The sequence below is a fragment of the Chrysemys picta genome, chromosome 9 (genome assembly GCF_011386835.1).
Source record: "Chrysemys picta bellii isolate R12L10 chromosome 9, ASM1138683v2, whole genome shotgun sequence".
NCBI lineage: Eukaryota > Metazoa > Chordata > Testudines > Emydidae > Chrysemys > Chrysemys picta.
The window spans coordinates 35,180,991-35,208,947 of record NC_088799.1 but is presented as its reverse complement, the minus strand read 5'-3'; the positions used below and the strand labels follow the sequence as shown (position 1 = coordinate 35,208,947).

Sequence of the window (27,957 nt, the reverse complement as noted above, 5' to 3'; positions counted from 1 at the left end):
TCTGGTACCACTGAAATCAATGGGAGCTTTGCTATTGGCATTCTCTGGGAATAAGGAGAGACTCAAAGTGATTATCTGCAGATAGAAAATCAATGGAACAGAGAATAAATGGAATGGGGGATTACTGAGTTTGTAGATATTCACCTGAAAAAGATGCCCAAAGTTCAGAGCTGGGATGTAATGTTATGAGCACAATTTACCTGGAGGGCCTTGCTGTCCAAGAACTCCTGGCTGTCCTGGTGGCCCTTGTAAGCCTTTATCACATGGCTGACCGGGTGAGCCTGGAGCGCCTATTTCACCTTTTCTGCCTCTCAGACCTTTAGCACCTGGAAATCCTGGTCTGCCAGACTGTCCTAAAAAGATGCAATATTTCTCCTGACAAAAAACTTCCCATCCACTCCCCTGGCAACCTCCCTGTAGAGTTCAGAGCAACGTATTCAATTATTGTTGTATTTTACCCACCCACATGGATGGTTCTTTTCTATAGGTTTTCAAAAATGTTTGATACTTTCCTGCACTTTGGAGTAGAAATATGACTCATACCTTGTGGCCCAGGAGCACCTGATTCACCTCGTATTCCTTGTGAACCAGATAATCCTGGCAATCCTCTGTGGCCTGGAATTCCTGGAAGACCGTAACTAGTATCACCTGGAACACCTTTCTGGCCTGCAAGTCCAGGAGTGCCAGGAAAACCTGGGGCACCGTCAGGAGAAGAACCTCTTTCACCTTCATCACCTGGATCACCAGCATTGCCTCGAAAGCCTATTGAATTTAAAAATCACACAACACAGACAACCGTTCAGATGGTATGTTTTAAAGGTTTGGGCTACCATAATGCAAATGTAACAGAATGAAAATATATTCAAATTATATGCAAAATAATATTTGCATACTTCAGGTTTCTCATTGGATAATGATATTGCACAAGAAACCAACGAGCCATTGTGGAATTGATACGCTTGGGGGGTGATACCTACGTGTTTGGGGCAGCATATATTTGTTTTGTGTATTCCCCATCCTTGTTTATTCCAATCCCTTTGGTAAGTAAATATATTCTCCATGTGCCTGCAAGGTTTACATATAACAATCATGCTCCTGCTACAGGTTCTGAATTGATCAAGACTCAGCAGCACCTTCTATTGTGGTAGTAACAGAGCACACTGGAAGGGATTCATCTATACATCAGCCTAACTGGAGAAATCACTTCCATCCCAACCTGAACAACCTTACAACTGAACTTTAGAGACACATCCTGCATTTCAGGGAAAGGAGGCCGAGATGGTTAAAAGTAGCAAGGCAGCTTATCCTATCCTGTGTAAGTATACATGCACATGTATTAACAGTCTGTGCAGCTCCATGTTTCAGGGGTAAAAAGATACTATCTCTCTCACTTACCGTTTGGCCCTATATCACCTGATGTCCCTGGTTTGCCTCGTTGGCCCTTTTGCCCATCAAAGCCATTTGGCCCAGGAGGACCAGGGGGTCCTCTTAATCCCTTTGGTCCTAAGAACACAGAAAGAATACAGATTTTACAGGATCTGCTTATAACCTACCAAACCTCTCTGTGAACTAAAAGGAGATGTAAGTAACTAGTGGTGCATCTTCATTGTATGCTGCATTGTGCAGAATTTACAAGCAAGCCGTCCTTTTTATCTTCTGTGAAGATCGAGTGCTTTCATATCTATCTGAACATTGTGGGACGGGCCACACAAGTTGGCCCAGGAAGGTATGACTGACAGCTTGGACCCAAGGGCTGTGCACTAGTCTGTAAATCTCCAGAATGAGGTTACTCTGGGTCCCTCTGATAGTAAAACAACTGTAAAACAGCAGAATAAATTAGGGCTGTTGATTAATCACAGTTAACTCATGTGATTAAAAAAATTAATCGCGATTAAGCACAGTTTTAATCACACTGTTAAACAATAGAATACCAATTGAAATTTATTAAATATTTTTGATTTCTACTTTTTCAAGCATATTGATTTCTATTACAACACAGAATACAAACTGTACAGTGTTCACTTTTATATTATTATTTTTATTACAAATATTTGCACTGTAAAAATGATAAAAGAAATAATATTTTTCAGTTCACCTCATTCAAGTACTGTAGTACATACAATCTCTTTATCATGAAAGTGCAACTTATAAATGTAGAAATTTTGTGTTACATAACTACACTCAAAAACAAAACAATGTAAAACCTTAGAGCCGACAAGTCCACTTAGTCCTACTTCTTGTTCAGCCAATCACTAAGACAAACAAGTTTGTTTACATTTATGGGAGATATGCTGCCCACTTCTTATTTACAATGTCACCTGAAGGTGAGAACAGGCATTCACATGGCACTTTTGTAGCCAGCACTGCAAAGTATTTACATGCCAGATTTGATAAACATTCATATGCCCCTTCATGCTTCGGCCACCATTCCAGAGGTCATGTTTCCATGCTGATGACACTTGTTAAAAAAATAATGCATTAATTAAATTTGTGGCTGAACTCCTTGGGGGAGAATTGTATGTCTCCTTCTGTTTTCCACACATTCTGCCATATATTTTATGTTATAGCAGTCTCGGATGATAGCCCAGCACATGTTGTTCACTTTTACTGCAGATTTCACAAAGAAGGTACCAATGTGAGATTTCTAAAGATAGCTACAGCACTTGACCCAAGGTTTAAGAATCTGAAGTGCCTTCCAAAATCTGAGAGGGACAAGGTGTGGAACATGATTTCAGAACTCTTAAAAGAGCAACACTCCGATGCAGAAACTACAGAACCCGAACCACCGAAAAAGAAAATCAACCTTCTGCTGGTGGCATCTGACTCAGATGATGAAAATGAACTGCTTTGGATTGTTATCGAGCAGAACTTATCATCAGCATGGATGCATGTCCTCTGGAATGGTGGTTGAAGCACGAAGGGACATACGAATCTTTACCGCATCTGGCACGTAAATATCTTGTGATACCGGCTACAACAGTGCAATTCTAACACCTGTCCTGACTTTCAGGTGACATTGTAAACAAAAAGTGGGCAGCATTATCTCCTGAAAATGTAAACAAACTTGTTTGTCTGAGCGATTTTCTGAACAAGAAGTAGGACTGAATGGACTTGTAGGATCTTAAGTTTTGCATTGCTTTATTTTTGAATACAGTTATTTTTTGTACATAATTCTACATTTATAAGTTCAACTTTCATGATAAAGGGACTGAACTACAGTACTTGTATTAGGTGAATTGAAAAATACTATTTCTTTTGTTTTTTTATAGTGCAAATATTTGTAATAAAATAAATATAAAGTGAGCACTGTACACTTTGTATTCTGTGTTGTAATTGAAATCAATATATTTGAAAATGTAGAAAACATCCAAAAATATTTAAATAAATGATATTCTATTATTGTTTAACATGATAAATTTGTTTAATTGCGCGATTAATTGCGATTAATTTTTTAAATCGCTTGACAGCTCTAGAATAAATTATAAAGCTACCAATGATATAAACCTACTGAAAACTGGGTCCTAACTCAATTTCTTTGTGCATAAAGTAAGAGAAAATAAAATCTTTGAATCCCAAGACTTACAGGGTCAAAGTAATAGTTCTCATATGTTCTGCACTCCCTCCTAATTTATTCTGGGATGGCACAGTTGATCAGAATGTATTGTTTCCTGTTCTTTCACTTCAGGGTGTATGAGGTTCCAGTCTAGCTAAAACTTAAAATATTTATATCAGGCTGCTGTACAAAGGTCATCTAAAAGTGGCTTCAGTGGAAGTCCAAAGTGTTCACTTGCTTTCGGTGGGATCTTTCTCTATTTTCTTGGAGTTTTCCTGACCACAAGCAACAATGAATAGGCTGTTGGTCAATCCCTGGTTTAACTCTATGCATTTAAAATGGAATTAGACAAGGGATGAATTTGGACATGTCTTTCTAGTAAAAATAGGGCTGAGTTGTGGCTTTGCCAGGAGCACCAAGCAAGGGTCATACCAGTGCCTGTTCTGCCCTTGTATCAGATTATGACGTCGAAAGTCACACTCTGCCCTCTGGGCTCCTGCTTGCTTTGTGGGGGAAGTGCCCAGTGCTAGGTGTATGCCCAGCATGTTTACTTCCCCCAGCACGTGGATGTAGATACTCCTAGTTAATTGATGGAGCCAAGGCTCTTCCCAACCTGTCCGAGCTATCTGCATCGGCACGGGATGTAGCAGCTCCACATATGCTGATCTCCTCATGTGGCCACTTGTGACCCTGGTAGTCATTGCAAGGGGGCAGCTTCCACCCACTCATGCTCTTTGGGGCCACACAAGCTGGGCCATAGCCTAGTCCTTAATTATTGGTGGTTATAATTAGTTTACAGTCTATTCCTGTCTATTTACAATCTTCCATTTTGAGACCTTTTGTGTTCCGCTTCAATAACTAGAGCAGGGGTTCACAAGCTTCATTGCATTGTAGCCCCTTTTCAACAATAAAAATTAATACATGACTCCAGGAGGGGGGACCGAAGCCCGACCCACAGTTTGAGAACCCCTGAACTAGAGCGTTCACCATGTGGCTTACTGTTTCCTAGTTGGCTAGTTTTCAGTAGCCAACTCACTATTATTTAAACACTGATAACAAATTCTTTAAAAATCAGAACACCCCCATTTTCCCCTCTGAATAAACAGACCTTGAGCCCCTTGAAAACCTGGAGGGCCTGGACTTCCAGGATATGGTGGAACATAACAGTGGATATCACCTGAAACAAGAGGAAAAAAACATTATGCAAATATTGTACGCAAATAAACCAAGTTTGATTATCTACTGTAAGGTTTGCAAACATGTCAATATTATCATTAACCAAATGTACAAACTATATGGATTATAGAATATTTATGCAAATAGTTATTTCCATATTCTTTAAGCTTAGGGCTATTTTAATTGTAATGTTCTTGTTATACATTTGGTATAAGGTTATATTAGTAACTTGATCAACTGTAATGTTGGTATGGGGAATATATTCTGCAGAGATTAAATAATAATATATTTTTATTTTCTGTGGTGTTGGCAGTAAAAATATTGTCTTTAAAATATTCTTTGAGAGGAGGTGCAGAGAATTTGAAGATGACATTCTAATCTCAAGTATGGAAATTTCTGCTTTGCCTACAATTAAGGCAATTCCACAATATCCACTGAATGCTATATTGCATCAAAGCATTTTGTTCTTGGTTAAAGCTGCCTTAACACTGAAATGACAGGCTCCACTGATCCGCTACCTGAGATGTTCAGGTTAAGATTAGTTTTGAATTCCCAGAACAAGTTTTGACCCCATGCATATCAGACAAGTAAAGTATTCCAGGACCAACAGTGTCAGCAGCAAATAGGTAGTAGTGATAATTTAAAAATTATTTAAAATTTTCCTTTAGCTGCTAAAATATCTTTACATTCTGCAGAGAAACAATTCAGTGTGATAGCAGAGCACACAGTATAGAACCAAAAAGGGCACTTCATTAATAGCCTTCACCCTGTCTGGGTTGTTATAGCAAATGGGGGTGAGTGTGATAGCTGTTGCTTGTTCAAAATAGAATTTATGTATCATTGAGCTACGTTATTTGGAAAGAAGGCTCCAAGAAAGTTAAAGAACTGGAAAATTCACCATGGTTTGGTGTTTGTATAAGTCAAACATAGAAAAAGGTTTGTCATACACAAGATGTTTGATAAAACAATAAAGGTGTTTAACTGAAAGTCAAGGTCTCTAGCACAAGGTAAGTGATCTTTAGAAGTAACAGAGAAGGAAGTTTGGGAAGATCAGGGGAGAATGCAAAGGTTCATAAGGGAAGGAGTCTGCAAGATGGAAACCTGAAATTCAACCATAGTTTGTCTACCATAAAGTGCAGAAGAGTGTAATGACTTCAGTATTAACATTTAAATACATACTTGCTTTTAAAAAAAAGTCTACATTAACTGGAATTATAAAATATAAATAAAGACCAAATCTTTTTAACTTTATTCAAATGAGAATCCCTATCAGTTAAGGAAGTAAACATTTATACACCTCTACCCCAATATAACGCTGTCCTCGGGAGCGAAAAAATCTTACTGCATTATAGGTGAAACCGCATTAAATCGAACTTGCTTTGATCCGCTAGAGTGCGCAGCCCCACCCCCCCGGAGCGCTGCTTTACCACGTTATATCTGAATTCATGTTATGTCGGGGTAGAGGTGTATTTGGATTTATTAGAATCGAGAGAAAAATTAACCAGATTTAACCAAGTAATTTTTAGATAGAATTAGCTTTCCACGTGTAGCAGTTTGTATTAATAAACAAGATTTATTCACGAGATTAACGGGAATACACTGAAAGCAAAAGAATTGAGAATATAGAAGTTAGAAATTTTGGAATCACGTAGCTAACTTAAACTGCATAGTTTTATATTAAATATTGTACTGTATATACTTAAAATGTAGCACATGGAAATTATATTTACAATGTGTTTACTAATCTCAGTTTTACTACTTTGATCTATTATTTCTTTTTCATATGTTATTCCACCTTCTCTGTCTGTTTGACATCTTCCCATAGGTTATTCTAACACTACTTTGTGAATCAGCAATGGCTCTATATTGTGTAAATACTGTGTCATTTTTCCCTGTTCCTTCATCCAGCCCTGCAAATCTTTATTCAGATTAATACTCCTCGCTCCAGAGAGTAGTCCCACCAGCATCACAGAAGTACACCTCTACCCCAATATAACATGAATTCGGATATAACGTGACAAAGCAGCGCTCCGGGGGGGCGGGGCTGCGCACTCCAGCGGATCAAAGCAAGTTCGATGTAACACGGTTTCACCTATAACGCAGTAAGATTTTTTTGCTCCCGAAGACAGCGTTATATTGGGGTAGAAGTGTATTGGTTTGTAGGTTCAGGGCCTCAGTGAATCAACATTCACAGATATTTCACGTTTCTTGTGCCTCACCTCTGTCCACTCCTGAATGCAGATATCCCAGTTGAAAAGCAGATTACTTGAATCCTACCAAGCACATATACAATGAGAGAGTTTTTAATGTTAAGATTCAAACTTACCTTTTTGACCCTTTTGACCAGGTAGCCCACTTATACCAGTACTTCCTGGGTCTCCAGGATGACCCCCGATTCCCGGTGGGCCAGGAAATCCCAAACCTGATGGTCCCATAGACCCTCTTGAACCAGGAAGTCCTGGTGCCCCAAGAAAACCTTTATCACCTGGCAGTGCTGATCCACCATCACCCTATTTAAAAAAAAAAAAAGAATATATATAAGCTCAGTAAGACTAGCACATTTGCTTTCTTTCAGTAACTCAAGTATTAGAGCAATATTTGAAAAATCTTTGGTTACACAACGAAATGACTAAATGGATGATACATGTGATTTTTTTAAAATTAATCTTGTGGTAGGCCTACAAACTGCAATATAGGCTCAGTAACTTTACAGTTCTCTACATGTAGTTGGCCCTGAAATAAAGAACCAATTTCTTCTCTGGGTAAGATCCAATCCCTCCTTTGCCCTCCCCACTCACTGCACAAAGCCCGAGTGATGGGCTTTGTGCAGGAAATTAGGTAAGGGTAGCTGTAGAGGCTAGAATCCTCCTTGGGACAGACCACAGGACTGCTTGGCTCAACGCATGCATGAATTTTGGAGATAGTTAATGGCTTGGAAAAACTTGAGCAAGCCGTTCACCAAGAAGTGAGTTTCACTTTTAGTTACACTGCAGTCAGTGGGGTTGATGAGGAGTAACAGAGTGGAATCTGGTCTAAGATCATTTTCAATCAAGTTGTTGATAAACATTTTAAAACTGAAGTCCTGATCAAAGCTAAATATTTCTGTACATCTGATGTACAACTTAAAGGAAACCCCTTAAAGTCTGTGCTCTGAACAAGGTTGTCTTAGGCTTGGTCTACACTACCCCCCCTAATTCGAACTAAGGTACGCAACTTCAGCTACGTGAATAACGTAGCTGAAGTTCGAAGTACCTTATTTCGAATTAGTTCAAACTTACCTTGGTCCACACTCGGCAGGCAGGCTCCCCCGTCGACTCCGCGGTACTCCTCTCGGCGAGCTGGAGTACCGCAGTCGACGGCGAGCACTTCCGGGTTCGACTTATCGCGTCCAGACTAGACGCGATAAGTCGAACCCAGAAGTTCGATTTCCAGCCGTCGAACTTGCCGGTAAGTGTAGCCAAGGCCTTAATAGGAATATCTGGTAGATAGATACACATGGAAGCTATGCCTCCGTGGCTCAATGGACTGTACACCAGTTTACTGCTTGGCTAATGAAATAATGGCCTTAGCTAACCTAATTCTCTGGCCTCCTTGCCTGGCCCTCTTTCCTTGAAGGTGGATATGAAAGGAAAGCCGTGATCTGAATGCCTCAGGCATCTCTGCCACTTAAGCAAATTAAAATAAAATTAAGAGTGGAGAATGGCCACAAACTAAAATGTATCAGCACCACACATTCCTGCAGGATTGGAAGGTTAAGCTGGGCTTCAGAGGAAAATGAGTTTGTGTGTGTGCTGAACATCAAGATGTACAAGAGTAAAATAGAAGTGGCAAACATGGGTGGAAGGCTGCAAATAAAGATTTTTAAAATAACAATCATTTTGAGATATTTGTTTTACTTTATAGAAGTCTGTGAATCACATACTGTCATATGAACTGTTTTATGCCAAGTTCATAAGCAGTAAATGTCAGGAGAAGTTGCTTGATTGTGATAGCCATGGTATTACATTACTAAGAAGCTAGTGCATGCAACTGGGTTGATAATTATTTGTATTGTATATAGGGCTATCCTTTATAAACCACCTTGATGAAGATACTTAAAGAATGAGAGGGAGGTGGCCTAGCAACTAAGGTCAGGAAGGGAGTTCCATACACAGAATGTGAAAGGTGCATAGATGTGTGTAGGATAAGGACATAAAGGGGAGATCTAGATGAGTAGATGGGTAGAGCAAAGAAATCACAGGAGATGACTGTGACCAATAAGGAGACCAAAGCAGAGAGCTAAGGAGAAGTTACATTGTCAAGCCTTGAATTTGACTTGAAAAGGGAGTGAGTGGAATGATTTCATGAGGGCCTGAAAGCAATCAGAGCAGAATGAGGTAGGTGATTTTCATACAGAGATTTCACCAGTCAAAGACCACGGATAGGAAGAGAAGGGTGGAGAAGGGAATCTTGGGATTTTACCAAGAGGAACTCATTGGAGTGAAGTGGATGGGACAGAAGCCAAATTTTAGGGCATGAAGGAGGAAGTTAATGGAGAGAGATTGAAGGCAATGGGATCAGAGTAGCGTTTGTGTATTCACAGTCTCATCATGCAGATACAGTATATTCAGAAAATACACCTAAGATCCCTAAAATAAAGAGCAGTGTCTGTATAAGGAAGTTAGATTTTTTCATTTGTCAGCAGTTAGCTACAGGTTACTAGGAAAATATAAAACAGTTTAATCTGTAAATAATTTGGAAATTTACTGATTTGTTAGTAAAATGAGAAATTAATTCAAAACAAAGAATGAATCAGCTGCTAACAAAGTTAAACATACTTGAATTCCTCTCTCTCCAGGCAATCCTGGATCTCCATCTCTGCCAGCAGTACCTTTTTGGCCTGGAAGCCCTGGAGCCCCCAGAGGTCCTCTTTTTCCTTTTATTCCTTAAAACAATTAAAAAGAAGCTTAGAGTAATATAGATAGCAGCTGTTTGTCTATTCCTTTCTGCTCCTCTGAATGATAGGTAATCATTATTGATATTTGGACAAAATGTCTGCGGCTCTACAAAAATTTTCTTTAGCTCATAAAGTGGGATTTCTTTAATGAAGGATTTAAGTTTCTTCCTCTGTTCATCTCTCCTAATTTGGAACAATTTATCTAGGATTGTGGTGGGTTGAAGTCTTTAAATCAAGACTGGATCTCTTTCTCAAAGGTACATCCTAGTTAAAACAGAAGTTACTGGCTTGATGCAGAGATTACTGGGTGAAGTTCTTTGGCCTGTGATATGCGAGGTTAGATTACATGATCGTAATTACCGTGAGTTTGGAGTGGCTACATTATGCAACCCAAATGAGTGTCAGTAAAACCGATATACTACATCACACCACCATCTGTCCTGTTTGTGCATATGTTCGGTTTCCAACAAATGCTTTAGAGAATTTTTTTTCATTATTGGAACTGTGACTTCCACTCTTCTACCTTTAAAGATAGATCTATTATTTAGCATAATCTATCTATCTGTACGACGGTCAGAAGAAAAGACAAATTAAAACTAATGAAGCCTCTATAAATGATCTAAAATCACTTTTGTGTACATAAAAATGTCATGTCTTTAAAATCAGATATTGCAGTACACTGCAAGAGCTAGAAGCAATTTGGGAATCTCCCTTTTTCAATTAGGTAAGATTCATGTTTTTAGTTATGCATAGTTACAAGATATTGAACCTTAAACCACACAGTAATGCAGGGGTGTAAACTGCACCTCAAAGCAGTGTAGTTTTGAGGACATTTGGGCACAAGGAAGAAATGTTTTTAATGATAGTTTTTGTTGTTGTTTTGTTTAAGTGATTGACATAACTGCTCAAAGATTTAGGATGTTAGCATAGTTGATATATCTTTGGGGAGATGCATTTATGGGCAGAATGCAGATGAAACAACTAAATGTAATTGTCACATGCAATTGTCACAAAATTGCAGTTTATCATATGGATATCATGAGGACATATGGGAGGCGGGTGTCTCTCTCTCTCTTTACATATTGTATTAAGTGGGAACTTTGCTATCTGCTTCAGTGGAGCCAGGATTTCACTCATAGTGTTATGCTGGAGCATGGTAAATAATGTGGAGTAATTTAATTGCAAGAGTTTTATATTTTTCCCTGAACATTTATGAAAATACTCTATTTGCAAAAATTAAACATGGCAAAAAATATTAACTCCAAAGGATTCACACCAGTGTCTCAGGAAATCTATGGCAAATAAACCAGGAATAATTTGTACTGCTTCAGAGTCTGTGCATGTGTGTGACAGCACAGCAACACCCTACAGCACATACACATGTGCAAACAAATAATGAATTATTTGTGAAGAATACTTTATTCATTATATTTCTTGTTCATAGAATAATTCATTCAACATTATTTTTAGAATTCATGTTGTGTGATTGATCACCTATTGGTTTTGATCCCTAAGTGATTAAGTGTAACTCTGACAAATAGAAGGATGGTTTCCAAAGGCCACAGAGATGTTGAATTTCTCTGGGTGGGAGTGTGCTTAGTTTGGGGAGAGGTAGCAGTGACAGGCAGGCTTAGGGAATTTCAGGAAACAATTTAAATCCAATGATCTTTATATGCACACAGTAACTGCATTTTCATAGAATGATAGAACTGGACGGGACCTCGAGAGGTCATCTAGTCCAGTCCCCTGCACTTATGGCAGAACTAAGTATTATCTAGACCATCCTTGACAGGTGTTTGTCTAACCTGCTCTTCAAAATTTCCAATCATGGAGATTCCACAACCTCCCTAGGCAATTTATTCCAGTGTTTAACCACCCTGACAGATTTTTTCAATCTTCCCTCATAGGTCATGTTTTCTAGACCTCTAATCATTTTTGTTGCTCTTCTCTGGACTTTCTCCAATTTGTCCACATCTTTCCTGAAATGTGGTGCCCAGAATTGGACACAATACTCCAATTCAGGCCTAATCAGCACGGAGTAGAGCGGAAGAATTACTTCTTGTGTCTTGCTTACAACACTCCTGCTAATACATCCCAGAATGATGTTCGCTTTTTTTGCAACGGTGTTACACTGTTGACTCATATTTAGCTTGTGGTCCTGTGATGGGGTGGCTGAGGCAGTCACTCCCTGGCGTTTGAGGGAGGAGGACTGGCTGCTTAGAAGTCTGTAGCACCATGGACAGAGCAGTGCTGGGCAGGGTCAGTAGAGTATGACGACTGCCAGAGTGAGGCCCCAATACAAAGGCAGAGGAGGTGCTGGGGTTGCGGGGGAGTGGCCCAGGGAAGGAGATGGCAGAGTTGGAGGAGGGGCAGTACGAGTCTGCCGGCTATAGGGTCCCTGGGTTGGGACTGGGAGTAGCGGGTGGGCCTGGGTTCTCCCCCGCCCACTTGCTACTGACGGGAGTGACCGGTGAATGGACTGCAGTTTGCCACTGAGATGAGAGGCTAGAACGGGACTGCAATTTGCCACTGAGGCAAGTGTTTGGACTATGGACTGTTGGTCCCCCAGAAGGGAGGAAAGAACTGAGTGGGGCACAGCTGGAGGACTGCGTCCAGAAGAGGACGACGCGGGTCCTGGAGGTGGAGACAGATGAGACAACGGGCGAGACACCATCTGAGAAGGGTGTACTGGCAAACCCCAAGCTAATTCCCAGGACAGCCAGCAGGAGGCACCACAGTGGTGAGTCACCCACCGTTACAGGTCCACTATGATGCCCAGATCCCTTTCCACAGTACTCCTTCTTCCTAGGCAGTCATTTCCCATTTTTGCTCAGTCCTAACTGTGTACGTCTCTGTAAGTGCCTAAATAAAAATATTCATGTGACATATTAATAGTCACTTGGTAGCAGCAATGGCAAGCTATTATGCAATCTGCACAGAATTTGGAGGGAGGAGTTCAGGTTGCAGGAGGAAAGATTTTCGAGGAGGCACCAGGAAATCAATCTGTGTGAACTTGGCTTCAGTGCTAGCACCTCTGAGCTGCTTTAATAAAGAGCCTGTGTAATTTTACAAGCATGGAGTCCTCTCTGTTATTATCCTGCATGCAGTACATGAAATACAATGGATGATAATAAATACAGGTTTACCTTTGATTTTCACTCTGGCCAGGTCACCCTTTTCTCCTTTTTCACCAGTTATTCCAGAAGAACCAGGTTTGCCCTTATGATTTAAAAAAATATGAATTTTTAACCATTTAAGCTCAAGTAAGGAATCACAATAAATAGCATATCTCTAGTATTCTGTTGTTCTAAAATTATTTCCAAATATACATCAATCAAAGCAACACACTGAGGAAAAAAACCACTGTAACTCATGGGATCACCTTAGAGAAGGAGGTTCATTGTTTTTGTATCATTTTTAATAACTCCACTGATGTCCAGGGAGATACGACTATGTAAAATCATAGTAATGGAGCAAGGAATCAGGCCTCTGGTCTTTATTCAACCAGGGTATGTAAAGTTAAGAGTCTTAAGACTAAAGCAAGTTGTAGTATTTAGATGCTCTTCCCGTTATAGCATCTGGCCCAGCACCCACTGATGCCAACAGGATTTCAATGGCTGTTGGATCAGGCCCATGCTATGTGAGAGCACATGGGTAGGTAAATAAAATCTTTTGTGCCAGCTGAAGCTGATTTGCTTTGTCGTGACCAGCGTTTGAACGGATGCAGTTAAGTTAAAATCTCATTTGTCTGAAAATGTTGTACCTACTGAATTATTACTTTGTTACAAGTAAAATGTCAGACTTCAATAACTGAAATGGATTAGAGGAAACAAAGTATTTTCTGGAACGGGGTAGGAAATGATGTTCCCATGTTGGGAAAAATTCTGAGAATTCAAAAAAATGTTCCCATCCCAAATTGGAACAAAAAGTTGAAAACTTACATTTTCACAAGCCAACAATCTGAAAACAAATGGTCAATTGGGGTTAATTGAAACATTTTGTTTTCATAATTTTGAAATATTTTGTTTGGATTTTGATCTTATTTATTTGTTATTATAATTGGCTTAAATTTCAGAACAAAGAGTTATTTCAAATAAAAAAAATTAAAGAAAAAATTAAATGTTGTCCTACAAGAATCTATATGATTATATTGAAATGTCTCTTTGGTGCACATTTCTTGAATGTGCATACCTACAGCTCCTCAGATAGTCGATAAATGCAGATGAACTATTGCTCATATTGCCAACCCAAAACATTAAAAAAATCATCAGATTGGGTTAAACATAATGAGGTTTTTAAAAATAATAAATTTAATGGTATGTTTCTTTGCCTTCCTGATTCTGAGCTTTGAGGAACACTCAGGTCATGGCTTCAAAACTTTTCTTTGCAACCGTAATAAGGGCTAAAAATATACTTTAAAAAACAAAGAAAGATGATTCTTGCATCATCAGTTGACTCCAGGAGCTGGGATTTTAAGGGGGAAAAAATAAATATTGTGAGACCAAGGGCAGCGAGTTATATGGGCCCATGGTGCCCAGGCTACAGCAATATTCAGGGCCTGGGGGCCCGGCTCCACCAATGTTTGGGGCCAGGTCTCTCTCCCGGCCTGCCTGCTGCCCCCACGCACCTCACCCAAGTGTCCCCTGGCCCCCACTTGCTGCACCCACGCGCCTCCCCTGGGCCCCAGAGCGTCCCAGCCTCTACCCTGCAGCTCAGCACTGCCTCTGCTCTGCTGGCTCCCAGCATTAACTGCCGCCACAGGGTCCTCGTGCCCCCCAACCACTAGTGCCGGAGCAGGCTGACCCTGCCCCTGCCCATCCGCCTCGGACCTTTCCCTTTTCCGGCATGACCCATCACTAGCACAGGGCCCCCCACGCCCGCAGACACCACTCTTGCCCCATGCTGGGCAAGGGGCAGCCCCATCCCTCACCCCCAGTGAGGCTACAGTGAGGGGCAGCAGCAGGGGAGGAGGTGCACATGTGATAGCAGCCCCCCCCCGGCACCCACCAGAGAGGAGGCGAGGCGGCTTTCTGGACCTGAGAGGGGCCCTAGGAGCACATGCAGTGACAGTGGTGCGAGGTGAGTGTGCTGCCGCGGGAGAGAGGGCTGGGGGGGTCCTCTTCTCTGGCCCCGGCCCCAGGGCAGTCTGCCTGCACCCCAAACTCCTCAGCCTCAGCCTTGCCCCACCCCAGAGCCCTCACCCCCAGCCAGACCCCTCGCCCCCCTGCACCTCAACCCTCTGCCCCAGCCCTGAGCCCCTCACACACTCCAAAACCCTCATCCCCAGCCCCAGCCAGAGCCCTCACCCCCCTGCACCTCAACCCTCTGCCCTAGCACTGAGCCCCTCCCACACCCCTCATCCTCAGCCCGAGCCCTCATCCCCCTGCACCCTAACCCTCTGCCCCAGCCCTGAGCCCCCTCCTGCATTGTGAACCCCTCATCCCCGGCCCCACCCCAGAGCCTGCACCCCTGCACCCCAATGCTCTGCCTGAGCCCCTCCCACACCCCAAACCTCTCACCACCAGCTCCACCCCAGAGCCCTCACATTTTTACATTATTTTAAAAAATATATATCAGCTTACAAGGCAGGTGGGGACGGGGGGGGGCGGCACTTGGACCTGTTCTGGGCACCACCAAAAATTATACAAACCTGGTGCCCCTGTGTGAGGCCAGTAATAAAACTGAGGGCGTTGATAACACTGAGTTCTGCAGCCATTTCTTTAAATTCCACATCTGAATCACAGTGATGTTTTCTGAGGCCCTGTCTACATGTACAGTGCTGCAGCAGCGCCTCTGCAGGCCATCTGGCTAAGACACTCTATGCCAATGTGAGAGAGCTCTCCTGTCGGCATAAAAACCCACCCCTGTGACTGGCACAAGCTATGTCGGTGGGAGAAGCTCTCCTGCCGACATAGCGCTGCGCACACTAATGCTTACGTTGGTGTAACTTATGTCACTTAAGGGGGTGGAGTATTCATCCCCCTGTGCTTCATAAGTTTTGCCAACATACATGGTAGTGTAGATATAACCTGAGAAATAATATTTTGGAAACCCCATAAGTCATTTCTCTACTGTTTTATGATATCCAAATATGTACAGCAAAGTGATATATCTTATGATGAGTCAGCCACAGTAAGACCGCACACACATACATATTTTTGTTTATACTTATTCATGGTAACTGTATCACATAACAAAATACAGAAATTCAGATCTGGCAGCACTTCAATACATACTCTCTTGGATACAGTGTCCACACGTTGGACCAAAACTAATAGATCATTTTCTTGAAACGTACACAGAAGGCAGTTAGGTTAAGTCTGCTTTTGCACTGTGGCCAGCTGTGGGGTGTAAATTACACTCCCTGAAGCACACTAAAGAAAATAAGTCTCTGTCTAGAATTAATAGATATACTGTGGATTAGGTAACAAATGTCCTCATATAAATCAACCCACTGAATATCTAGGTCTTCAGCTGAGATTTCCTTTCATTTGTTAGACCTGCTGGCAGCCATTCCCAATAAAAAAGCACACAAATAAGATAGAGGTAGACACACACATTTGAGGTGTTTTGTAATGATGAATTAATTCACCTTGCTATTTTCCTTATAAAAGTGGTTTATGATAAATTACATGCCAGATTTGACAATATTAAAACAAAGCTATACTAGAAAATATAAACTGCTGTGTGCAGATATCAAATGATTCTAGTACATAAATCTTTTATTACCAGTAACTCATTCATCTATTTTGTAAGAATTATTTTCTTTAGGTGAAATTGTTATATAGCAGTAATGCCACGTAGGCAAGTGAAAATACTTTAATTTGTTGGATCTAGTCATTTTCAGGCACTTTTTGCATATGGATACTGTTGGGTTGATTGGATACCATTTTATATTACAGTGTCTGTAGGGAACATTAGGTTCTATATTAAATTCAATTTGGCTCATTAAACAAATGAGCTCAGTGAATGCTGCATTAAGCACCTCAAATATTTTTTTAGAAAAAAATTAATGGAATACTTTGAAATGACAATGAAATCAGAGTAAAAATTACCAACTTCATGATAGTTCTATCTACCAATCAACAGTAATAGTGAGTTCCAAAAATAAATTCTTACTATGTTTTATTAAGGAAAGCATTAGTTTGTATTAAAAGTATATATCATGTAGAGGGAATTTTTGGGAGGTTTTTTTTTTTTTATTATTTTTGACTGATGATCTTGAATATAACTATGAAAAATCTGTAAAAAGCAACAGAGGGTCCTGTGGCACCTTTGAGACTAACAGAAAAATGAAAAATCTGTGGCTGTGTGTAGACTTAAGTTTGCTTTTTCCCCTGCTGACATCATGTGACTCAAATTTGATATTACTTGCCTTTTAAATATTTTGTTGGGAGTCTTTCCCCATAATCTAATTAAGTAAAGCCCAACAATCTTCAATGGCAAATAGTGTATGTCTAAAATATTTCCAAGAAAAAAGGTTGTTTCTCTAAACCAGAAGCACAAGAGAGAGTAAGGCAACCCAAAAAACCCAAAAATAACTCATCCAAAACCTTCCCGATCAATTAATATAAAACCAACATTTTCTCTTCTAGCCCAGCCTTCCACCGGACAGGATTTCTTTACAGATCAACAAAAAAATATCAACTCCCCAAAGGAAACTGAGAAATAAAAAAAATGGGGACTGCCTTTGTAGCAAATAAAAGGGAAAATGTAGCCTTCAAAGAGCCTTAGTCATAATGCTGAAAAAACCCCAGAGAGAATGGTGCCCAATTGATACTGCATGCAATACAAGAGTACAAGCACCAAGTGTCTTCTGCTTCTTCCTCCTCCAAATGGACACTTCCCTTCCTGGAGAAGTGAGTTTTTGTTGACTTTATTTTTAATTGAAACTTGTAAGAATTACTCACTGGGAGTCCTGTTGGTCCTATTGTGCCAGAGAAACCTGGATCACCCTTTTCTCCATAGCTTCCAGGAAATCCCATCTGTCCTTTCCTTCCTTGATGACCAAGTGGCCCTCGTCTACCAGGTGGGCCAGCAGGACCAAGGTCACATGAACAGTGGCCGTGATTCCCTACACAAATGTAGGAAAACAACTTTGAACTGGTTGTGATATACAATATAAACAGAAATATCATTCATTCTTTTTTCTGTATGCAGGTGGGAAGTAAGTGGGTAAAGGCCTGTTATATTCCACCACAGCCCCAGGAAACAAAAGTCACGTGATTCCCTATACTAGATGTGGAATCTTTACACACTCTGGAACAAATTCTCTACTGGAGTAATTCCACTGACTTCAATGGCATTAAGCTGGCTGAAAATTTGGACCGTATTTTCATGACTTGGCCTGATGCTCCAAGCCCTCCATTTAGGGAGCTGCCCTCGACTTCTGCTTGCAGGTTCTGGTCTTTAACAGTGAAACAAAAGGATGGAGCTCAGCTAAGATCTCCTCTGCATTAAAATCTGTTATTGATGCATACTTACCTTTTTCTCCTTTTTCACCTCTTCTTCCCAGGGGTCCCATTTGGCCTTTTATTCCTTGCTGTCCACGAAGTCCTCTGCCATGACAAACTATACCTTAAGAAGAAAAAGGGCACTTATTTGGACTGAATATTTTTACAGCTTAGGTGACATATTCTCTCCCTTCCACCATCTCTCTCATTCATTGGGATCTCAATAAATAGCTAGGGATGTTATGAAATCGCTTACAAGCCACTGCGTATGGAATTGTTCTTGGAGTAAGCTAGAGGATGGAAGAGATCAAAATAAGGTTATAGGCAATACTCCTGTCCACGTCTACTCTCCGATACTGCCTTTTTTAGAATATTGGGGTTCATATCTCTTTTAATGGGTGTTGATTTGGGGCATTTTCCCCTGTTTTGGTCATGACTTCTGGATTTAGCTTGAGATTTTCAAAGCAATCTAGGCAATTTAGACACAGACATTCCATGCATTTTAATAGATATGGTTCTCTGTTAGTTAAGGCTTAACTTGAGAGTAAGGTCCTGATTCTAATTACAATTATATTGGTGTTAATCAGGAGTACCTCCACTGAAGCAAAAGAAGTTAAACTCGAACACTTCACCTACAAATAATTAATGTACTACATAATGCATTTTAATAACTATTAAAAAATTAGAGCCAGGTTTTCAGCTGAGGATCTGGCCTGAAGAAAAAATACTTTTCAAATCATTAATGAACAGTGTGTGTCTCTATTCACTATTGCCATGTACCTCGTGCGGTCATTTTGCACCACTGCAAAACATCACAGTTCAGACATAGTGACTTTTTACACCCTCTTTGCATTGATATAACGGCTGCACAAGGTGCACGACAATAGAAAATCAGGCACAGCATATTTTTTAAAAAGCAAGAATACCTACAACTGTCCTTTCTCCACTGGAATCTTCCAACAATTCTACTGTTCTCTATCATCCAGCACAGCCATCAGAACGAAGCCATCAGCTATTTACAATGACTACACTGGCTTCTTTCTAAACCTTGACACCTCAACGATTACTGGTGAACATTTAGATTTAGTTTAATATATAAAGACATGAGAGAAATTGGTTCTATGCTGACGATTCCTATGAAAAAATTAATAGTAAAAAACATTTCCCCTACATCTCACATAAGACTGATAACAGTTGGAGTCCTAGCTGTAAAATTAATTAATCCAATTCAGTGGGAAAGACCTCCTACTCAAAAGCTACACACACACACACACACACACACACACACACACACACACACACACACACGCAAAGAATGGGCCCCTATCCTCTCAAACAGAATTAACAATATTCTAAAGATAGTAACAAAATAAAGTATTGTATTTACTGTATACCAGATGCAACACCATAGAGCAGGCCTACAAGAAAATACCATTTCTATTAGCATGTTCTCACTGACTCCATAAATCTATTAATTATTTATAATGTTCCTCACACAAGACACTTGTACTGTTTCTCTTACCAGGTGGTCCAGGCAAACCCTGTCTTCCTGGTGCTCCTGGTAATCCTGGTGCTCCTGGAGACCCTGGTCTTCCTGGAGTTGATTCAGCTGTTCCAGGGAGACCAGGGTCCCCTTGAGAACCTTTAGGACCTTGTTCCCCACATGCTCCTGGCAGACCAGGGAGGCCTATCGGGAAAATAGGTAAGTATAAATTATACAGAGCAATTATGAATATTTAAGAGTTATGAAGAATAAATTATGGGCCATACAGTACCTCCTATGAAAAGGCTTCATGGGGGGTGGGGGAGGCTAGAAAAGCCAAGGTCTCTGAAGTTTATCTTGTGGAATTTGTAACTCGTATTTCCCTCTGGGGAAATGGGTTTCTGAGGCTGCTGAGGAGGCAGGGGCATGGCCTTCAAATCCTTTGGTTCCTCAGGATCCATGGGGAAAGGAAGCCTTGTGGAGAAACTGTTCCCTCTATTCCAGTGCCCTCTCTGCTGCTCTTGCTACCATGTGCTAGACACCCTCACGTGAAGGGACAGCAAAGAGCAGAGTTAACTACCAGTGGTTTAGAAGGTTATATTTTCACTAGTTCCAATGGAGAGGATGCCATGTAAAGTGAATGCCATGTTTTCCCCCACCTGGACATGCTACTCCATTGCAAAGTCAGAGACCTAACCATGTGATGTTGGCTCTAAAGAGCTGTTACAGACTCCTGGGGAGAGGAGGAACACATTAGTCCTGCTGCCCTCTCCTCTTCATTAAGGTCTTTTCTGACAGAGGTTAATATAAGTCCTGTCCATTATATATAAGAGAGTGTGTGTATGTATGGGACATACACAGGTGAGCAATAACAACAAAAATTAAAAAGAAGTTGAAGTTGAAAGTGTGCTTCAGTGAAGTTGTACTGATATAAAAACCAGTGTTACCCTTTCTTTACAAAAAGTCATCTTCAACTTTTAAAACACTCCAACATTAGAAACCCTGAAATGAACAGTTAAAGGATCCAGCTAATCCCCCACTGCCAGGTAATCCTTCTTCACTCAACATCACCTTCCCTGTTTTACCTGGCCTCCCCACACTGAATGTTGCAAAGGTTAAAATAACACATGACTTCCCTGGGTCTGTGCTCAGTTTCTGTTGGCAGGTGGATCAAGGACAGTATATAGACCTCACAGTTTATATTTATAAGTCTATGATCTCTTACTTGCTCCATCTTCACCAGGTCTTCCTGATGGGCCTGGAGGACCAGTTAGTCCAATCAACCCCTCCTCTCCAGAAGGACCTGGTGATCCAGGATCCCCTCGAGGACCTATATGGGATTACAGGAAATGTCAATTTAAAACCTTGTGCAACTGACAGCTTTTAGTCCCAGTTGAAATTATGATTTGGGAACCATTTATAATTAAAATACATCACCTTTTCTTTATTACATTGGTTTCAATGTGAAGTAATTTAATTATAAAGCAGGGGAATTTAGTTGCTTTTATCACTGGAGCCCTTCCCTTTTATTACATTACTTATCTTCTTGAAGCATTCACCTAGGATTATATTGAGAATTCGCTTTCATTTAGAAAATGGCTTTCTTATCTAGGGTGACCAGACGTCCCAATTTTATTGGGACTGTCCTGATATTTGCTTATTTGTCCCGCGTCCCGACCTACCTTCGGTCGGGACATGAATTGTCCCGATATTTTGCCTCCGCTCCGGGCCGGCACACGGGCTCGCGCCCCGACTCCGACCCCTCCTTCCCCCATTGGATCCCTCCCCAAATCCCTGCCCTGGCCCCGCCTCTCCCCAAACATGCCGCATTCCTCCTCCTCCCCCCTCCCTCCCACGCTTGCACTGATCAGCTGTATGGCAGCGCAAGCACTGGAGGGAGGGGGGGAGGTGGAGACGGAGCGGAGGCAAACTGGTGCGGGGGGGGGGGCAGAGTGTGGAGCTCCGTTTTTTTTTTTCTCTGTCCCCCCATCCCCCACATCCCGATATTTCACTTGTGTGATCTGGTCACCCTACTTTTATCATATGTAGTCATGGCCCCAGCCATCCCAAGTTCCGGCCGCCCCAGCCCCAGTCCCAGCACGCTGCTTCCCTGAAGAGGAGCAGCCTGCCTGGGCTGGGGCCAAGGGGGAAGGACAAGCAGGGCTTCGGGGAGGAACGTGGGCGGGGCCACGTCGGGCTGTTTGGGTCGGCACAGCCCTCCCCAGCCTATGCGCCACGCCGCCCATGAACAGAAGTATTATTTATTATTATAGCTATATATCAATAAACGAACATTTATATTTGATCATACACAGTTGAAGAAAATGGAGTTAAGCTGGAATAGCAAAACACTGGTATAAATTCTGCTATCGGTTAACAGCCAAACTACCTCACTTAGGCCCCACTTCAGCAAAGCAATTAAGCGTATGCTTAACCTTAAATCCCATTTAAGCACATGGTTACGTACTCTGTGACTTGATCTCAAAGACCATTGAAATCAACAGAAAGACACCTATTTACTTCAACTGTCTTTGGATCAGGCTTTGCGGATGTTCTGTTGAATTGGGGCCTGAGTGGGGATGCTAATATTTCAATGGGAGAAGAATTTGTCCCACTGTATATCTGGGTTTGTCTACACTGAAAAAATACAAAAAAACCCAAACCACACAACAACCCCGTGGCAGTAAATCTCAAAGCCCAGATATAGAGACTCAGTCTCACTACAGCACAAAAAATAGCAGTGTAGACATTCCTGTTCCAGCTGGAGTTTGGGCTCTGAAATCCAGCCCCCTACCCAGGCTTCAGAATCCAAACTCGAGTCTAAGTGGAGAACGGCTACACCACTATTTTCAGCGCTGTAATGGGAGCCCTGGGAGTCCAAGTCTGCAGACCCAGGCTCCGAGACTCGCTGCAGCAGGTCCGTAAGTTTTTATTGCAATAATGTTGCAAATATGAGATCATTTTAACTGCTAATGATAATACTGTATTAAGCATATTATTCTGTTACTAGGTCACCAGCACATAAAGCCACATGGAAATATAATATATACATTTTGGAGTTTATATTAATCTGATATAACTTTTAAAACTGGTAGAACCTAGGGGTGAAATTCTGGCCCTATCAAAGTCAATGGGAGTTTTACCATCAACTTCATTAGGGCCAGGATTATCAACCAAGGTGTGCAACCCCAGACTTCAGTTGAAGCCAAGAATCTCCATGTTGTGGCAATTCGGGATATAAGAATTCTGAAATGCTGTAGGAGGTGTGCTCTGCTCATCTGCATGCCAGTCCCCAGAATGGCCCTCCTCTTCCCAGCTATTTTAAAAATATTCTTAGACCTAAGAACCAGGAATAAATTGACAGATCTGGGTGTGTTTGTGTGCGCGCTGAGGTCTTGCTAACATGTATTTATCTGAAGTACATGCTTTGGGCCAAATCCTGTTCTCATATATCCTATGCAATTCCACTGACATCAACAAGGTGCAGGCAATGACAGAATGTGGCCAGTAGAGATCCAGTGTTCTGAGGTACTTAGTATGCTCCCATCAATTGCTCTCAGCACCTCAGAGCACAGGGGCCTGTATGCATTACATAATATAAAGAGTAATTAAAACCAAGTGAAACCTTTCATAGCAACAGGTGGTGTTCCAAAAACTCCAGGCAGGCCTGGTTGCCCTCGTTCTCCACAATCCCCCTGTAAGAATTCATTAAGTTTATTGATAGATAGTAGCATGCAGTGTGCCACCATGTAATTAAAGATGGTATCATATGGCATACACACAAGGGGGCCTGGCAACCTTAATTCGGACATGTCTTAATTTTTGAGTGTTTGCCTCTGAAACCTTAACATTTTTAATTTAATTTTTTTTTTAATACAATACTATAAAAACTACTCAATATCTTTGAAGAAATCAGTGACTAACTGGGATAGACTGCTCAAATGTGCTTGTCTGCTTGAATTTTCAGAGCTCTAACTGTAATATCTGGTTACATTAGTATATTGTGTTAAACACAAGTGATATTGAGTCAATTACAGGAAATTCAATAGCACAAGGCTTATTATAAATATAGTTAATTAAAATTATTTTGATTTAGCCATTAAAATGTAGTGATTTGATTTAAAATTTTATACAGAAATTGGGAAATGGTTTTTCATAATGATAGGTAAGCACTAAGATGGAAAGAGATCTTCCATAGATTGACAAACAATGACATGTTAAGAGATACCCAAAGTTCTTACAGATAGTTTAGCCAGCTGCTTCAGAGAAACATACAAATACAATATGCATAATTGCAATGAAAATCTTTTCAGGACCAGTTTTGAGAATTTCTAAATTAGCTTGTACTATTATCTACTTTGAATTGGGAAGAAGTGAATTTCAGATGTTAAAGGACTCTCTGATATGACAGATTAAATCAATGAAGCAGTGATGGAGGAATTTTGCAACTTTCTCTTTCTTGTAGATTAGGCATCAATCCAGCTCTCTGTGGCAAACAGGAATTGGGTGCCTAAGAAAGTACAATCTCTTTCTGTGAAATATGGGAATTGCCTGGTGGGACTGCGGGCCTCTTTAGGACTGCAACTTGGAGAACTGGGACTATAAAACTGGATGCTCATTTTTATAAGTTTTTATCCTGCTGCCATCTCTGTAGTATCTGAGCCTCTGACAGTGTGGGAGCTATTGTTGACTGCTCCCCTTTTCAACAGCTGCAGGAACTTTTTCTGTTCAACTTATTTTATTGACTGTAATGCTATAATTGTGGCCCTTCTAGCTATTTTAAACAGCAACCTAAGTTTGTCTTCTTTGATAATAAAGCAAAAAGGTTTTCATCATGCAAAAAAGAAAAACAAAACGAATAGGTTTATTTCTCTGCTTTCAAACTTGCAAAATATTTTAAGATCTGCTAACATATACTTAAGGTTTATTTGCTGACTGTGAATATTTGTTATTATGTAGTATTTGTACAGTGCCCAAAAGTAGCTAGATCTCTACAGTACACATAGAAAGACGTGGTCCCAGCCCTGATACTTTTACAAGCTAATTTTAAAATGACAGAATGGGTGGGGAGGGGAAGAGTGAGGATTACAGCAACAAGATCATGTAGTTACTTAGACTCCAAAGTGTATACAGCATGGACTAACTTTTTGTTCTGTTTGTAATGTGTCTCATGCAATGGAGTCCTGGTCCATGACTGGGGCTCCTAGGTGCTACAATAATACAAATAAATAATAATACTGATATTAAATTACTTAGGTTAGATATGTGTACACCATGATGATTCAATCAAAAGTTGTTTGTTTGTTAATGCTTATTGCTGCCTCATTTGTTGTAGACATCATGGAAGAAGTGAGTTTTAGAATAATTTGAATGAGGAGAGGGCTGTGCCTTGACAAGCTAGTACATCTGATAATGATCTTAGCTAACTAAACATAAAGGGCTTCTGCACTTTTACCTTTATTCCTGCATAACCAGCCTGACCAGGAACACCAGGAACTCCACTTTCCCCCTGGAACCAATGACAGAAACGTCTCTGTGTATTAATTTGATAGGACCACATGTCATATAGTTAAATGTGTATTAGAAATTAGTTAACGTGTCATACCATACAATACTGTCATCTGTTAATAATTATACATTGTTTCACAGCACTGTATAGGATTTGGTTTTGTAGATGATACATTTTTAAGGGATCTCTTATGTTAAAAGAAAAGATCTTTTAACTGTCACCCAGTTATTTGGACAGTGCCTGGGGACTCCTGGTGGCAGGACAAGAGCACAAGCTCGTCTGCCATGAGCAGACTACTATTGCCTAATCCAGCTGGGACTGGCTGATTGGTTGCTGAATGACTCCACCCTTAACAAGAACAAGTAGATGGGAAGCAGCCTCACTTCAGCTTCATCTGAAGCCACAGTGCCCCCTTTCTTGTTGAGTTCTATTAATATACCTACCCGATAGACTACAACGACTCTCTGGGTAGATAGTGGGTTTAATTCATTAGCCATGTATAAAGGAAAGTAATACAGGCAAAACAGATACTTGGATATGCAATTCAGGAGTGAGTAATTTGCACAGTAGTTACAATTAATGATTAGTGTAACTGTGGCCTTAACTAGATTTGGAGAGTACAGGCAGGAAAAGGAGAAAGATTTATGCAAATGTAGCTGTGTCCACTCTGTTTTAAATCTGGTGTGGTGCATAGATTCAGAACTCAGATTTACAGCAGACTATATTGGAAAACTGCTATCTCATCAACCAGAAGACCATATAATGTAAAAAGAAAAATGTACCTAAAAGTGAATGGCAACATGCATGAGCTGCCATGCCTGTGTCATTGTATTTTTATATCGCCTTACCTTTATTCCTGGAAAACCGCGAGCTCCACAAGAACCAGGGCTACCCTAATTAAAAGCAAGTAGAATGAAAACCAAAACAACAGAAACCAGTCTTATATTATTGCTTATATCTATTTCCAATTTATTTAATATAAATGTTCTTTCTTGCACAAGTTTGTGTGAAAGAACTATTTATTTGCTATAATGTTCCCCAGTATCTAGTTTCTGCAACATCTTTTCAAACATTTTTTAAAAGATGGGTATGACCTAGAACAATGGATCAAAGTCAAATTAGATGGGGCCCAATTCTAATTTCTACTATACTGTATCATGAAGAGCCTTGGAAAAGTCTGATGTGAGAAATACTATACATATTAAGGATGCAGTCCTGAAAACACTTCTGGGGAAGTGCTTACTACTCTGAGGCAGTCCCATTGAATTTGTCAAGGCTGCTCAGAGCAGCCCACACTTTGTCCAGTAGTAAATATTTACAAGATCAGATTCCAATTTTTTTGTCTTTGCAAGGACATCAAAATCTAATTGGATTTACGTTTGAGTCTGGAACACATGAATACCTTGTTTTACGAATCAAAGTACTCTATGTACAAAGCAATGAAGATTAATTTAAAGCATCTTAAAATCCTGTTTTGAATTATCTTAACATATTTAAACTAACTACCTAGTATTTTATAAACTAATTATGATAAGTACTTGAAAGGGTTTATTCTGAAGTTTCCTTACCTGCATTCCAGGGACTCCAGGAATACCTTTTTCACTCTTCTCTCCATTTCCAGGTGCACCCTATTATCATTCAAAAAACTCTGTTTAAAAAGATTACCCAGAGATGACAGTCCTAGAGAGTTTGCAATGTGTGCATGGGCAGAAAAAGTAAAAACACAAATATCAGTGTTATGGACTTCATTTACAGCCCCTGGTTAGGGCCAGATATCTTAGATTGACTTCACATTCCATTCACCCCAGTGTCCTTTGGCTTTAATTACCCAGGAGTAGATACACCTGCTGTTCTCCTAGCTAAGAATAACCTTTGGGATTTTAAGGTGCCAGTGCATTTATCGGTTATAAATAACCAGGAAAAAGATTTATTTATAAAATTATTTGCAAGGAGGGACAACACACAGGAAACAAGTTTTTAAAAATAAAACATAAAGAGAAAATGCAGTTCTTACTCCACACCCCGAAGCCCTGGTTTTGCCTCCCAAACCCACATGGAGTAGTTCCACTGACTTGCATTTCTATGTGGCAGGAAATGGCTGAAAGAAAAGGTGCTGCCTGGACTCAAAGTACAGAAATTAATACTCTGGATCATAATTTACTTCTCAGCAGATATTAACTGTGTGCATCTTCTCTCCCTTTCCTTCCCCCAAAAAAGATCCTGGCCCTAAGAACTGTCTCTGCTTCCATGAGGCCCTATGGATTTCCCTTCAGAAAATATATGTTAATGCTGTAGAGTCTGCTCTCTGACTATTACTGTTACAGCAGCATGGGAGTCTTCCTGGGGCAGAACAAATGCTAAAGGAACTATGCCGGGGGTGGGGGGACTAGTAACTTTGCAGTGAGCTTTCCTGAGGATACTCAGGACCTGTGGAGTTGGGAGGCTTCCTTTCCTATGCACTTCACACCTCTAAAATCCCACTCCATCTGCAAGGGATGAACCTGGAGTTTGCTGTCCTTTCTGCTTCCTTACCTTCTAATTGAAAAAGGACTGATATGCCTGTGTGAGGCAACATTTGATAGTCAGCTGTAAAAGAGATTGTTGGTGGACAGATTTTTCCAGAAGATTTTGCAACATTTATGCTTTCACATTGGTTTGTGTGATGATTAAATTCCACAGTATAATGCTATGTTATTTCCTAAGTCATTCACTCACTGAAAAGGTGTTTTTAGTAACACAAAAGGAAACTCTGCCAGCATCATTTAGGAAATCAGAGAATGATCAAAACATAGAAATGTAGGGCTGAAAGGGACCTTGAGAGGTCATTTAGTCCATCTCCCTACCCTG

At 40.7% G+C, this 27,957-nt stretch overlaps 1 protein-coding gene across 3 annotated transcripts in view; it reads right to left on the bottom strand.

The window, feature by feature from the left end:
* COL4A4 (collagen type IV alpha 4 chain) overlaps window positions 1-27,957 on the bottom strand; it is a 130,677-nt gene that overhangs the window by 32,977 nt on the left and 69,743 nt on the right. For all 3 annotated transcript variants that reach the window (XR_010590655.1, XR_010590656.1, XM_065558006.1), the window contains 15 exons: window positions 26,679-26,738; window positions 25,959-26,003; window positions 25,057-25,110; window positions 23,227-23,296; window positions 20,827-20,931; window positions 19,641-19,805; window positions 18,150-18,242; window positions 17,576-17,739; window positions 12,812-12,884; window positions 9,547-9,653; window positions 7,056-7,239; window positions 4,662-4,730; window positions 1,396-1,503; window positions 544-762; window positions 201-353 (listed from right to left, as the gene is read on the bottom strand). Coding sequence is in view for 1 of the 3 variants with exons in the window: in XM_065558006.1 (XP_065414078.1) it covers window positions 201-353; window positions 544-762; window positions 1,396-1,503; window positions 4,662-4,730; window positions 7,056-7,239; window positions 9,547-9,653; window positions 12,812-12,884; window positions 17,576-17,739; window positions 18,150-18,242; window positions 19,641-19,805; window positions 20,827-20,931; window positions 23,227-23,296; window positions 25,057-25,110; window positions 25,959-26,003; window positions 26,679-26,738 (1,669 nt within the window). In the remaining 2 variants the exon portion in view is untranslated. The remainder of the gene's footprint in view (window positions 1-200; window positions 354-543; window positions 763-1,395; window positions 1,504-4,661; window positions 4,731-7,055; window positions 7,240-9,546; window positions 9,654-12,811; window positions 12,885-17,575; window positions 17,740-18,149; window positions 18,243-19,640; window positions 19,806-20,826; window positions 20,932-23,226; window positions 23,297-25,056; window positions 25,111-25,958; window positions 26,004-26,678; window positions 26,739-27,957) is intronic.